Here is a 15,953-nt window from a genome sequence, read left to right as displayed (position 1 = left end):
AATTTGGTCATAGTTGTCTCCAAACTGATTCCTGCCATTTGGGGGTACTGTAAATCCCAAGGGGATTCTGAGAAAATTCAGAACCCTGGCCAAATCCTGGCTGCAGTGGTCTGTGAGGCTGCATCATCCCAGCAGTCTTTAATGTTGGATCACCTGGGCCACTGCTTCAGGGGGTTCTTGCTTGATCAAATCATATTAGTCTCGAAGGAATCCATAGCTTTTCATCTTCTGTGGAAACAAAAGCAGAATCTCTCTTCCAAAGTAACATGTCATAAGACTTAAATTTTGAAGTCAAGGCATTTTAAAAATATATAGATTGGATTAATCCAGCAGCATTTATAATCAAATGTCTTTTAGCAGCTGTTGTTCCTACCTCAGCAGTCACACGATTCAAAGACAACACAATAATATACAGTATCCAGACTCTCTTTGTGTACTTTCCATCTTTGTGTGGCCTTTTTTATTACTCCATTTTTTATTTTCAGTTTTCATTTTTTGATTTTTGATTTTTTTTTGAAACAGGGTTTCTCTATGTATCTTTGGCTGTCCTGGAACTCATTCTGTAGACCAGGCTGGCCTTGAAATCAGAGATCTGCCTGCCTCTACCGCCAGAGTACTGGGATTAAAGGTATGCGCCACCACACCCAGCTACTTTATTTCTTTTTTAAAGGACTTTCTCTATCCCTTTTCGTTTCTCTTCCAAGACTAAGTATATTTTTAAACACGCTGTAAGCCATTTAGAGGTTTTTATTCTGAGTCTGTCTTTATTCTATATCTATCTTTTTTTGACCACATGAGTCTTTATTCTGCTAAACTGCCTAGCTAGGATTAAAGTGGAGGTTTTGACTGCTGGCTCCAGGTGCGGGTATGTTTACTACCAGCTCTGGGAGCTGTGCTCACCACCTCATCTTTGGTCTATTCATCATCAAGCAGCTTGTAGTACACTGCCCATATACCTTTTTGTCTGTATGAGTAAAAGCTAAATCTGTCATGCAGTATGCTGTGCCCAAGCCTGAATGCCACAGTATCTCTACACCATGGCCTGAATGAGACTGTTTAACTAGGAAGCCCAGTGCAGTTCTGTTTCTGTTCATTCAGAACCCTTTTTAAGCTTTTGTCAGGTTTTATGTGGAAATTCTTGCCAGATCTTTGGTCACTACATGTGAACAGAAGTTTCTGTCCTGCCCGGTCCTACAGCCAAATAAACATGTAGAGGCTAATATTAATTACAAACTGTTTGGCTGATGTCTCAGGCTTCTTATTGGCTAGCTCTCTCTTAATTATTAACCTATTTCTATGGATCTATGTATCTCTGTGTGGTCTTGGCTTACTGGAGAATGCCTGGATGTCCTACCTTCCCAGTAGCTACATGGAACCTCTCTGGTGACTCACTCTCTTTGTTGTTCTTCTCAGCCTTCTCCTAATCTGGTAGCTGCTCCTATACTTCCTGCCTGGGTACATCCTGTCTGTCCATTGGCTAAAACAACTTTATTAATTAACCAATAAGAAAAACATATATTCACAGCATACATCAGATGTTTCCTGTTACAGAACACACACACACACACACACACACACACACACACACACACACGCACACGAGTTCTGAATGTAACTCTAGTGTTTCTTTGGTGATTGCTATAGGATATTTGAAGCACGAATGTGCCTCAAATCATTCTTTCTGCATTTACATCATGTAGAACATTTAAGAAAACTGAAAGACTTGGTCGGGCCGAGCTGGTGGATGGGTCTGTTGAAGGACATCAGCTGCAGAATCTGTGTTTTGGGCTAAGATTGAAGTCATGGCTGGTGCAGAAAGCGATGGCCAATTCCAGTTCACTGGTATTAAAAAGTATTTAAACTCTTACACTCTCACAGGTAGAATGAATTGTGTACTGGCCACATATGAAGGCATTGCTTTGTTGGTTTTATACTTCAAATTAAGGCCTAAAAAACTCCAGCTGTGAAAGCATCGTAAATGGATTTTGAAATGTCTAACCTCATCTGTTAAGTTCCATGCCTGAAGAAGCTGATGCCAACTCATCATGTAATACTCAATTTGTATAATAAATTATGAACCTGGAAAAAAACTGAAAGACTAACATCTCAATTACAATTATGTTGGAAGGGGTGTTTGGTCAGTGTTCTATTACTGGGAAGAGACATCATGACCAAGGCAACTCTTACGAAGGAAAACATTTAATTTGGGCTTGCTTACATTCAGAGCTTTAGTCTATTATCAGAATGGTGGGAAGCATGGAAGCATGCAGCCTGATATAGTGTTGGAGAAGTGACCATGAATTCTACATCAAATCCACAGGCATCTGGATGAGAGATAGCCACTGGGCCTGGCTTGGTTTTGCTACCTCAAAGCTTACCCCCAGTGACACACTTCCTCCGAAAGGCTACATCTACTCCAAAAGCCCACACCTCCTAATCCTTTCAAATAGTTCCACATCCTATGAGCCTGTGGGGGGCTACTTTTATTCACACCACCACAGTTCATTCCCCCCATAAGCTTGTAGCCACATCATATTGCAAAATGGATTTAGCCCAACTTCAAAAATCTTCACAGTGTATCACAGTCTCAACACTGATTAAAAGTTCCAAGTCTCTTCTGAGACTCATGGCAGTCTCTTAACTGTAACCCCTGTAAAATCAAAATCAAAAAGCAGATCACATCCTTGCAACATACAAAGGCACAGGATATACATTACCATCCTAAAATGGAGGGAAGGGAGCCTAGTGAGGAAATACTGGACCAAAACAAGACTGAAAATAAGCAGAGCAAACTCCAAACTCTGCATCTCTATGTCTGATGTCAAAGCACTCTTCAGTTCCGTAGCTTTCAGCTTCATTGACTGCCCCACGCTTCCTTTTCTTGGGTTGGTTCCACTCTCTGTTAGTAGCTCTCCTTAGCAGGTATCTCATGACTCTGGAATCTCCAACATACTGGGGTCTCCAATGAAATCCAGGTTTCAGCTTCACACAGTGGCCTCCCTGGGCCTCCATTCAGTGGCACCCCTGACACAGGCCTGACTTCAGTGGCCTTCCTTAGCCATGGAGTGAGATTCATAACCCTTTCCTTATATCTATCCTTAACGCTAAAGCCAAAACCACATGGCTGAAGCTGCTAAGTTCTGCAGCTTACTGGACATGGAACGTGGTACCCTACTTCCACTACATTCGCCCCAGCTTTCTGTTGTCAGTGATTTCATTCATTGCTTAAGCTTTTTTAAAAACTCATTTCCACAAATTGGAAGCTAGGCTGGGTGGAGTCTTAACCATGATGTCACCACTCCCTTTATTCCATTTAACATCAAGTTTTTCTTTAAACTTTTTATTTCTTTAAATCTTGTACTTAGCTCCATTATGATTCCTGGTGCTCCTTTCCTCCTCAAACTGTACATTTTGTGTTTTTCCTTGCTCTGCTTGCTCCTTTTCATTATAGATATGCATAAGAGTAGGCACTAATAACACATGGCACAGTCAATACTAGGCTGTATTGAAATCTCCTCTGCCAACACTATTAATCCCAAACTCTTCAATTTAGCCTAAGGGATATTTTTTTTAGGCAGGACAGAAAACAGCCACTTCCTTTGCTAAAATATCATAAGAACAGCCTCTAGGCCACTTACTAATATTCTTTCAAACTTCTTGAACTGTGCTGTCATAATTAATCTATATTACTCTCAGCACCACTATCTTCCAGACTTCTACTACTATGGTCCAGTGATGAGGAATGTTCTTCTGTGTATAGGTTTGTCTTATTGATTAATGAATAAAACACTGATTGGCTGATTGGTCTGACAGGAAGTGTCATAACTGAACTGATTCAGGATATAAGCAGGGACAAACAGGAAATCACTCTCTTCTCTGTGGAGATGCTGAGCAGTCATCATATAGCAGGCAAAGGAGTTGCAGGTCTGGCATTCCCTAGTAAGATAAGACCACGTGGAAATACATGGATTGATAGAAATGGGTTAATAATTAAGCCAGAACTAGCCAATAAGAAGCCCAAGCCATTGGCCAACAGCTTTGTAATTAATATAGCATCCGTGTACTTTGTTGGGGCTGAGAAGGGCAGCAGGACTAGCTGGGCCAAGAAAGCTCACATTACAGGGCAAATCTTTGGGTATTGCATAAACATAGAATTCAAGGAGCCAACATTTAGCATGAAGATAATTATGTATAAGTTTGATTTAAGGAAATGTTAAAAAGAGATGTTTTAAACATTTTTCTTAAAAAATTTTTGGTATCTTAATTTGTAATAAAATCTTTCACATATCAATAAATATTTTCAGAAATTGTTCAGAATTTTACTTTTTATCTTTTGTAGTATTTCTTAATAGGTCTTGTTTGCATTAAAATTATGTACAGTAATGTAGATGGCAAATAATATACTGTATATTTAAAGGAGAAAGCATCTTGCAAGTTTTTTACCATAAGAAAATGCTAAGTGTGAATAAATATGTTTAACCTGAGTTAGATACTACACAGTGTTTATATGCATCAAAGCCCTGAGTGATAACTAAAATATGAATATAAAATATAAAAAAATATGAATAAAAACAACTTGGATTTGGCCAGGTTTCCATTTTCTAAGGATCCCTATGGTATTTCAGTGCCCCAAACAGCAGGAAGCAATTTGGAGAGAAATGCCCCCATTCCCAAATATTGTTTATAAATATTTGTTTTCACTTAAATGGGGTTGATTATAAATGGTTAATAATCACAGCCAATCTCCTTCTAAAGTAAAAAGGGGAAAATGATACAGAAATGAATACTTTATATTGATATGGATTTTGATTTGTTGATACAAATTTAAGGTCAGTTTTGTTATAGATATATTTCTATTCTTGTTTAGGTATTCTGTTTATTCAGATCTTTAAAAAATGTAATGTTAGCCCTTATAGTAGTCAATAGTTAGGTTAGTTAGGTTTTCTAGATATATAGAGATATATTTGAGATGCATAGATAGTATTCAAACCTTTCAAAGATCTTCACAATATGGCATTTAAAATGGTTTAGGGTTTTTTATGACAGTGAGACACAACTGCTCCTGGAAACACCAATTACATCAGAAAGGAGGATGGGCATCGAAGAAACTCAATATGGAGTTTGCCTTCAGCATGGCAAAATTAGTCTTTTGGGCAAGAAACTGCTGTTGCCTGGACTGTTTGATAAACTAGACATGCAGGACCCACACAAAGTGACTGCTAAACTTGATGAGAAAGTCCTAAAGGGTTCCTATTTCATAGAAGAATCTGCCAGTCATTCTGCAGGACACGGAGAAAAAATGACTGACAAACTGCCAATACAGGTGGGACAGTTTCAAATTTTCTGTTTGCTGAGAAGTCTGCCAGACACATTATGGCCTATGGGCTGAAGATGGATATTCCAGTGTTATAGAGGAACTTCAGGTGACTATCCAGGCATTGAGATGTCTCTGTCAGTTCTATAGTTTATATATTATCCTTCTGTGGTCTTTGATGGCATTGAAAATAGATACTTATCTTTATTGTTTCATTAGTTATGATAAAAGATAAGTTAGATATAAGACTTTAGACCCGCAAAGATAGAATAGATGATAGCATATTTTCTTTAAATTTTGCTAAATGTTAATGGACTAAATATTGTTAAATATAGTTCTTATTTGATAACTGTTTTGTTATATCTTTTACTATGTTGAGGTTAAAACCATTCTTTTTATTTAGACAGAAAAGAGGAGGTGATGGTGAATGTTCTTCTGTGTGTATGTTTCTCTTATTGGTTAATGAATCAAACACTGATTGGCTGATTGGCCAGACAGGAAGTGTCATAACTGGACTGATTCAGGATATAAGCAGGGACAAACAGGAAATTACTCTCTTTATGGAGATGCCGAGCAATCATCATGTAGCAGGCAAAGGAGTTGCAGGTCTGGCATTCCCTAGTAAGATAAGACCACGTGGAAATACATGGATTGATAGAAATGGGTTAATAATTAAGCCAGAACTAGCCAATAAGAAGCCCAAGCCATTGGCCAACAGCTTTGTAACTAATATAGCGTCCTGTGTTCATTTGGGGCTGAAGCAGCAGTGGGGCCTAGCCTGGCCAAAGAACCATTTGCTATAGTCCATATAGCCCTGCTTAAAATGTTCAACTGCTTTCCTAATCCAAAATCCCAAAGTCCACATTCTTTCAACAAGCAGCATGGTTAGGCTTGCCACAGCAATACCCTGCTCCCTGCTACCAACTTAGTCAGTGGTCTCTTGCTGTGAAGAGACACTATGACCTAGGAGACTTTTATTTTAAAAAGGAACTTAATTGGGTCCTGCTTATACTTTCAGAGGTTTAATCCATTGTCATCATGATGGGAAACATTGCAGCACCCAGGCAGATATGGTGTTGGAGAAGTAGCTGTGAGTTCTACATCCAGATCCACAGGCAGCTGAAAGAAGGAGAGCCATTGGGCCTAGCTTGGGCTTTTGCAACCTCAAAATCAACTCCAGTACATAATTCCTCCAACAAGGCCACATCTTCTAATGCTTTCAAGTAGTGCCACTACCTATGAGCCTATGGGGGCCATTTCCATTCAAACCATTCAATGTCCAAACAAGGGACATTGACAGAGGCTGCAGGTAGAGTTATATATGGCCATGACCTTCTTTGAGAAGCAGTGTTATGGTACACAGAATAAGGCCCGCCCCTTGACTTAGAGTTCTCAGGGGACATATATTAAGGCACCAAAATCAGAGGCATAAAAATCCTCACCTGTTGCAATGGTGTCTGCATGTATAAGGAAGTACATGTACTAAGTAAAATGAAATGGATCAAAACCCAACTGGCCCACTGTGAAGATGGCTTGCAATTATGAACATGGAGACAATATTTCCATTAAAAAACTCATCCTGAAAAAATTTTAAAACAAGTAGAAAACAATTTATGATACATGTGATAAAACACACTGCATAACATAAGGTTATCCCAGAGTCACAGCTATTAGAAATTGTGTGATTTGACAAGTGCTAGAAAGGATGACAAGCTGGATGTGTTGGAAAGAGTGCATTTCCTCCCTAAGAAAGATGGAATGCTTCCTGAAGCCCTTCGAACATCTCTATCAGGACCACTTCCTTCACTTTTCAATGTAAACATTTTGATACATGTCTTTATATAACACACACGCGCGCGCGCGCGCACACACAAGCTCATCACAGTGAAGCATGCCTGTAATTAGAGTAACTTGAGAGGCTGAGGCAGGAAGAGTGCCATGAATATGCAGCCAGCTTTGGTCACATAGTGAATTGCCAGCCTGGACTAGAGAAAGACCCTATCTCAGCATCACTTTCAGCCCCTATAAGTGCCCCACAAGGGTTACCTTCTATTACAGGTTACTTTTCTCTACATTCTTTATCTTGAAGATGTTTTCTGTCTTTGTAAATTACACTTGGTTAATTTTATTAGCTGTGTGGATCCCCAATCTATTAATCTAGGGATGGAATTTTAGAATATTTCATTATTTATGTGACAAACAGCATATTGTTACCTAAGAAACTTTTACAATGGACTTTTCTGGATCAAAGCCTTGTATTTGTCTGCACATTGGCAAACTGTCCATTTAAAATGGTCTGCTATATATATTTACATGTCACCAGACATGTCAAAGTGACTGTTTCCTCCTTTTTTTTGTCTAATGCTGGATGTTAAATTGGTTTCTTTTTGTTATGTGTGTATTTATTTGTGTGAGTGGATACTACATGTGTGTAGGTGCCTGCTGAGGCAGAAGAGAGTGGTTAGTCCCTTGCAACTGGAGAAAAGGCAGTTGTGAGCCACCCAGCTTGTACTGGGAATGGAACTTGGGTCATCTGCAAAAGCCACAAACACTCTTAACTTCTGAACCGTCTCCAGCTCCTGTACCAGATGTGTCAGTTATGTCTGGGAGGGATTGTAGCATTTGCTTTTTGTTTCTCTGTATTCAGTCTTGAGCATCCTTTCAGCCACACACATTTTGTCTTCAGTAACATGTCCATCTTTCCTTTTGCTCATGCTTCTGCTGGATCTCCAGATTGCTCCTCTTGATATGCAAGGAGTTCTCTGGGTTTTGCAGATGCAGATGTTGAATGTGACATGTTCCCTATGGCTTATGTGACTGGAACCCTTGGCCCTCAGTTGGTGGTGCTCTTGTGGGAGGATATGGAACCTTTAGGAATCAGGTTCCTGATAGAGGAAGTGAATCTCCTCTTGACATGGTGGGTGGGAAGAGGTGATGAGGTTTATAGCCTGGCTTTTCTCTGCTTCTTGGTCATGGAGATGTGAGTGGGCAGCTGCCTCACACTCCTGCCACAATGGATCTGTATGTCACCACGATTTCCCACTGTGGTGAGTTGTACCCCTCAAACCTTGAGTCAAAATAAACCGTGACTCTCTTAAATTGCTTCTTGTCAGATGTTTTGTCCAAGCAATGAGAGAGGTATCCAGCATAATAGACATTAGACTTTCACTTATTGCAGATGTTGTCTGTACATCCATGGTTTGCTTTGAAGTGTCTTTGTGATTTCTATTGCTCACAAGTTTTGATTTTCATATGGTTAAAACTGCGCTTTTTCTCCTGTATGATTTGTTTCATAGTTAGAAAGTCATTTCCCATCTAAAACAGGAATATTCTTTGCAGTGCCTAGTATTTTATGCTTTAGTTGTTTAATATGAATTCTCTGGTGTATTGATTATTTCTTTTAACTGTGTGTTTGTGTACATGTTTGTATATGTGTGTATTCACAGGTGCATGTTCATGTGGAGGACATACATGGGAGGCCAGAGGTCGTGTCTTCCCTAGTTGTTCTCTACCCTAGCTTTTGAGATTGGATCTCTCACTGAATCTGGAGTTCAACCATCTCTTACGGATGCTTGTGCCGCTGCCTTCCCAACACTGGGATTACAAGTGTATACTGTTGCACCGAGCTTTTCATGTGGGTGCTGAGATAGATTAGGTTCTCATGCTTACACAGTAAATGCTTTACCAACTGAGCCATCCTCCTGTTCCTTCCTTTCCTATCAGATGGTTTTTCTGTTACGAAGAGACTCTAGTTTTTCTTAGTGACACTTTTATCAGAGGCAAATGTCATTTGTCTATGAGCTTGTGGCTGGATCCTATTCAGATTTTTTATTTACCTGCTGTGGCTCAATTGACATTTTAATTACTGTAGCTTTTTTTTTAACTATTCTGATATACATACATACATATATATGTGTGTGTGTGTGTTTATCAAACACACATATCACATATGGAAAGAGAGAGAGAGAGAGAGAGAGAGAGAGAGAGAGAGAGAGAGAGAGAGAGAGTATCTTGAGGAAATCCCCCACCTGCATGGGAAGTAGAGTATTACAGTGGTTAGTGATGGGAGTTTCCTGTTCAGAATGCCCTGGGTCACAGTAATAATGTGATAATGTTTTCTCTGTATATTGATTATATAATCATTAATATAGATTAATGATGGTATAAAAGGAGTACTTAATTGATCTATATAATAAAAAGTCAGAGTCAGACAAAGAGGGAAATGCTGAGAGATCAGAAAGAAGGAGCAAACCACAGCACACCTTACCTCCTAAGCATCTCAGCAGAAAAGAGAGTGATTTCCTATTTGTCCCTGCTTACATCCTGTTTCTGCCCAGCTACATCACTTCCTGTCTGTATGTACAGACCTCCAGACCTCTATGGTTAGCTAGTGGCAAGCTCCATTCTGTGACCCCCAGACAGGCTTTATTTGTGCAAGAAAGATATCACCACATGATGGTGAAAAAGTAGCTTCATTATATTGAGATCAAAGGCTGTAGCTTATTCATTTATATAGTCATGATTACCATTTTCTGTGTAGCCATATATAGTGAATTTTAAGAGTAAATATACACAGCTTGAACATAATGTGACATTTCTGTTTAGTGGGCACAGAGTTCTAAGTATACATATGCAAGTTGACTATGCTATTTAAGCCCTTACAAACTTGTTCTTCAGTGTACGCCTTTAAATGTGAAGGTGGGCTCTCTCCATCAGAGGAGATAATTAAAGTCTTTGGGTTGTTTTAGTGTTGCTGTTGCGATAATTGTTGTTTTGTTTTACTGCTGCCAACATTCCCTATGTTTCTTTTTGTGCTATTTTATATTCTTATTCTTCTCCTCTGCTGCAGTTTGAATACACTCCCAATGTTCCCAATAAGTATGTGTTGGAAACTTAATCTCCAGTGTAACAGTATTAGGAGATGGGGCCTAATGGGAGGTATGTAGGCTTCACCCTCATGGTGGTTATTAAAGAGCTTGAAGCTGTCAGTTCAATTCCTTGTATTCTTCTGTCTTCCCTGTCCTGTCTTCCTTTGTCCATGGAATGATGGAGCACAATCCATATGGGATGGATATGTAGGAGCACTTCTGTATTGGACTTCCCAAAAACAAGTTTAGTTTTTTATAAATTACCCAGTCTTTGCGATTACATTATAGAAACACAAAATGGACTAAGACACTCCCAACTTCATGTATCTTACTTTTTAACTGAGTAACTTACAACATTTTTGTTACCATTCTTTTTCTCCATTAGTCATTTATGTGTTATAATTTCTATCAGTGTTTTTCTAATTAATCCATCACTTTTACCTCCTGATGGATTTTTTGTTTTATTTTATTTATTTTTTTGTTACATCCTGACTGCTGTTTCCTCTCCCCCAGTCCCTCCCCCATCTCCCCTCTGCACCCCATCCACTCCTCCTTTTCTGTTCAGAAAAGGGCAGGCCTCCCATGGATAGCAACCAAACATGGCATATAAAGTTGCAGTAATACTAGGTGCCTCCACTCATATTGAGGCTGCATGAGGCAACCCATTATGAGGAAAAGGGCCCCAGAAGCTGGCAAAAGAATCAGAGGTAGCCCCTGCTCCCACTATTAGGAGTCCCACAAGAAGGTCAAGCTACACAACTGTAACATATATGCAGAGTGCCTAGGTCAGCCCTATGCAGGTTCCCTGGTTGTTGGCTTAGTCTCTGTGGGTCCATATGTGTCCTAGTGATGAAACTAATGAGAATGCCATTTTTTATGAAATTCCTTATTTTGAAGTTTAACATTAATTTATTTCTATATTACCTTTCTTGAGACTAATGTTTATACAAAATATATTTTTCTATCCTTTTAATTTCAATATACCTTTGTTATTCTCTTTTCATTTATAAAGATGCTTCTTATAAGCAGCATCCAGTTCTTTTAATTTTACCCATGTGGCCAGTCTGTCATGAATTAGAGATGTTAATACATTTACAATTAGTGCAATAATGCCTATTATAGTTTTAAATTGATTATTTACTTTTGATTTTCATCTGTCCCATCTATTCTTTCACCTTCTTTCCCTATGGTCTCTATAGATTTGTCAAGCATGTGTTCATATTCTCCAGTGTCTCCTTTGTTTAATACCTCTCGACTAGTTTGTCTAGAGATCAGGGTGTGCTTTTGCTAATCATCAGCATCATTATCATCATCATCATCATCACCATCCTTGGGTCAATCACAGCATTTCATGTACAATGTGAAAACCTAGGGCAGCATACATTCTCTCCAGACTTTGGTAAATCATCCTAGATTTTGTTTGAAATTGTAAGTCCCGTAAAATATTCCAATAGTCTTTGCCTTGAATTTCATAAATTGATCCAATTAATAGTCTTTGTAAATATTTGCATTTCCAGTACTTTGTATTAATTCTTTCAGATTTGATTTTTCTGTCTGAGACTGTGTCTTTCATGCTTGAAGAATTTCCTTTAACATTTCTTGTATAGTTTCCTGGGAATGAATTCTGCTGGCTTTTATTTTCTTGCAGTTGTCTTCATTTTGATTTTACTTTTAAAGCTATCTTGGCAGATATAGAATTCAAGGTTGTCAGTTTCTGTTAGCATTTTGAGGCTCTCTTTATATTGTTTTGTGGGCTCCATCTTTCCCGCTGTCATTGCCACTGCCCTAAATAGCGTGTGCTGTTTTATTTGACAGTGCTAAGGCTTTCTTTTTGCATTTTGTTGTCAGCAGTTTGACTGTGATGTGTTTTGAGTTCATCTCATTTGCATCTTTCTTGCTGGTTTCAGTGAGGTTCTTCAAACTATGGCTTTTTATTCATCAACTGAATAGTCTTAAGATGTGTCCCTCCCCATATTCCTTCTGTTTCCTCCCTTTTGGTTTTGTGATAGACAGTTTGCTATTGTATCATAAGCTTTGGGTACTCTCTTAGCTTAGGGTAATCTCTCCTCATGATTCAGTTTGAGGGATTGTCTTTAGATTGGTCTTCATTTTCACTAATTCCTTGTTTGACTGTGTCTATTCTGCCTCTGAGCCTGGGTGATGAGTGCTTTATTGCACAAGCTCCTTTCAGTTTTAGTTTTCTACATGAATGTTTCTGCCAGTTGTAGTTTCTCTGTTGATGTTTTCCATCTGTTCATTTGCTGTGTTCGTTTGTCTTTATCCTCTTTTAACATTTAGAATAGATAGTCCCTTACTGCTAATTCCAGCATCAAGATAGTTTATAGTTTTGATTTTTTCCCTCTGGATTATGGGTAACATCGCTTTCCTCTCTTTGCAGATCTTCGTATTTTGTTTTACTTGTACCGGTGTTGGGGCTTACACTTTGTAGAGTTGTGGTTTTGTTATTTTCCCCTAGGAGTGTTGAGTTCATTCTTGCTTGCTCCCGATTTGCTGTTGGCTCACCTTCACCCTCAGAGCCATGATTCTAGGCTTCTTGAGCAGTCTGCTTTGCCTTTGATCATGTGTTGTACACTTTAATCCTGGGATGTACTTTGTCCTCTGGTTTGCCTCTTTGGGATTTCAGTGGAAAGTTACTTTTGGAGAAATTTCAATTCCAGACTTACCAGGCAGCACTGGTTAGCTGCCGAAATCTTTGCTGGACTCTGTAGGCTGCAGCTGTTCGTTCCCTCTGGGTTCCCTTCCCTTCACCTTCTCAGTTGAGCCTCTTAACACTTTATGTGCAATTAAACTATCTAAGTCACCATGACATAGATACTATCAATATCTGGCATGTGAGAAATGGAAGTTAGGGAGGGATCACTTTCCCATGGTCATTTGCCAGTAGGCTTCCCATTCTAAAGTTTCTGCGGCCATGGCTCTTTTGCTGCAGGTAGGTGGAGTACTGTCTCTTGAGTCTCCCATACTGCAGCCTCTGCATCTAACAAAGCAGTATCCAGATATATTTGACTCATATGGCAAAGATTCAAGGATCTGAGCCTGAGGGCCTGGGATCAGTTCTCCATATCTTTCTGGGTTCCTTCATCCTCTCCTTCAGTTCGATAATCTACAGAGATGAGGTCCAAATATACCTATAGGATGGAGTCATTCAAGCATACGTGCTGGCAGTTTTGCCTGGCACATAGGGAGCATGCTGCACACGTCATCAATATCCCTGTATTCTTGAGAGCTGGTCTCCAAGCCCCCATCTTTACCACCAGATGTATTCTTTTTTCAGTGGATGTCTCTATGTGTAAGTATGTGTGTAGGGGGTGGGGATGCAGTGCCTGTGTGCAGGCACAGAGGTCAGAGGAGGATGTCAGGTGTCCCATGCTGTCACTCTTTGTTTTATTCCTCTGAGGCAAGGTCTCTACTGAACCCAGAGCTAGGCTGGTGAGTAAGCCCCACTGTAGTGGTTTGAAAGGAAATGACTGCCATAGGGAGTGGCACTATCAGGAGGTGTGGCCTTACTGAAGTAGGTGTGGCCTTGTTGGAGGAAGTGTGTCACTGTGGGGATGGGCTGTGAGATCTCCAATACTCAAGCTATGCCTGGTGTGGGACACACTCCTTCTGCTGCCTCTAGATCAAGATGCAGAGCTCTCTGCTCCTTCTCCAGCACCATGTTTGTCTGCACACCAACATATCCCACCATGATGATGATGGACTAAACCTCTGAAACTGGAAACCAACCCAATTAAATGTTTTCCTCTATGAGAGTTGCTGTGGTCATTGTGTCTCTTCACAGCAATAGAAACTCTAATGAAGACACCCATTGAGCCTTCTCTCTCTACCTACTCAGCACTGGGGTTACAGGAGCACATGACCACACCTGGCTATTTACATGGGTTCTGTGGCTTAGAACTCAGATCTTCTTGCTTGTTTAACAAACATTCTTACCCACCGACCCTTCTCAGCTCCAGATGTCTTCTGTGTCCCTTTCCCAGGAGTCCTCTTGTTACTTGGACACTGCCTGTGAAGGCCATCTGCATATAATAATTGTCTTAGTTTACCACAGCCTTTGGCTCTTCTTTAACAAGTATGTTGTCTGCTTGGATGTCAGAAGACCTTGTTAGAAAACTGTCTTCCAGGCTGGAGAGATGGCTCAGAGGTTAAGAGCACTGGCTGATCTTCCAGAGGTCCTGAGTTCAATTCCCAGCAACCACAGGGTGGCTCACAACCATCTGTAATGAGATCTGGTGTCCTCTGCTGGCATGCAGGTAGAACACTGCACACATAATAAATAAATAAATCTTAAAAAGAAAGAAAGAAAACTGTCTTCCTTCGAGAAGCCAAGCCAAAGTGTATTAAGGGCCTAAACCAGAACCCTGAGAACTTTCTGAGTCTTCTGTGTCTTAAGAGTGAGTCATTCCTTTCATTTGCTTCTCAAGAATGTGAGCAATGTGAGCACCTGTTTTTAATTAATCCAGAAGAACGGGACAAAACAAACAAACAAAAAAAACCCACAAAAAAGCAAACAAACAAAACCTTCCTACTGCTGTGTCAGCACTTCCAATTCATGCCTGAGGACTTCTCCTTCCTTCTCTGTGAATCTGAAGATTGTCAAATAGCTTTTGGATTAAATTTAGTTATTGCAAGTATAAATACAAGGAGAGCTTGGTGATGGCTGTGGTCCATGTTCCGCTGCCGACTTGGATTCCTCTCCACCTCCCCTAAGTGAGGACTCAGAAGCAGGGCTTAGCCTGGACAGAGTAGGGTGAGATTTCACACTCAAGAGTCATGACCTAGTACAGACCAAAGGTAGATATGACCAGTCTGGGTGTCATTTATCTGCATGGCCTTGGATCAGGACAGCAGTCATCCTGATGGGCTGTATGATTTAGGATCTGAGATCTACTAGGTGCAGCTCCCAGGTGTCCCTGTCTCAGGGAGATACCCAGGGACTAGTAACTGAGTGAATAAATGATGGAAATGAAGTGGCTTCCAGTCATATTTTTGCAACCTGAGAAAGGCACTGTCTCTGTTTGAATTCTCTGTGCCTGAGTACAAGATGCTGATGGCCATGGCTGGAGTCTCAGGGTCATCATTTTTATTCAGGGGGACACATAATGAGGAAAGGGGTGGCTTCCAGATGCTCCGTTGATTTTTCAACTCTAGTACCTTGTTCCTGGGTAGGTGACTGTTGGCCTATCTCCACAGAATTTAGCCCTTTGGAGGCTATATAGGGAGGACAAGGCAGGATGGAAGTGTAGGCATGTAGTAGACTCTGGTGGGATTCAGCCCATTTCTCCAGGTGCACACTGAAGCCTAGATACCTGGTACCTGTCCCCGGGGAGGAAGTTCATCCTCTTCATGGCTGAATCACCCCCTTGCAGGGCCACAGCTCTGAAATGAGTTCGCTTTTCGAGGATCCTTTCTTTTTATCTTAAATAAAAGATTTCTTATGAAACAAATATAGGAAAGTTATATAATACAGAAGGAAAACTGGAAAGAAAATGAAATTATTTATGATCCTACTACCAAGAGAGAACAAGTTAACATTTTGATTGTATCTTTTTAGTTTTTTCCCCCTTCCTCTTTTATAATACAAAATGCATCCGCATAAAAGATGTGCTTCGAAATAAAGCCCCCCCAAAGGCTGCCTTTTCACTTGACAGTGCACCCTCCCTGTTTGCCTGCCTTTTGTGGATATTCTCCCTCATCTGGCTTTTTGCAAGACTATGACAAAGACAAATAACTGAACACAGCCAACCCAC

General features: G+C 40.1%; 2 protein-coding genes across 2 annotated transcripts in view; both read left to right on the top strand.

Moving 5' to 3' along the window:
- LOC100754084 (phospholipid phosphatase 4) overlaps window positions 1-15,953 on the top strand; it is a 114,093-nt gene that overhangs the window by 11,375 nt on the left and 86,765 nt on the right. The gene's annotated exons all lie outside the window — the stretch shown is intronic.
- Window positions 1,788-2,011, top strand: LOC100756907 (ATP synthase membrane subunit DAPIT, mitochondrial). The gene is given in 2 exon segments (XM_027404719.2): window positions 1,788-1,947; window positions 1,950-2,011. Coding segments are annotated over 2 exon segments (207 nt in total). The 5' UTR covers window positions 1,788-1,802.

Source organism: Cricetulus griseus, chromosome 3, assembly GCF_003668045.3.
Source record: "Cricetulus griseus strain 17A/GY chromosome 3, alternate assembly CriGri-PICRH-1.0, whole genome shotgun sequence".
Lineage (NCBI taxonomy): Eukaryota > Metazoa > Chordata > Mammalia > Rodentia > Cricetidae > Cricetulus > Cricetulus griseus.
The sequence above is the reverse complement of the archived record's forward strand: the minus strand, read 5'-3'. Positions and strand labels throughout refer to the sequence as shown.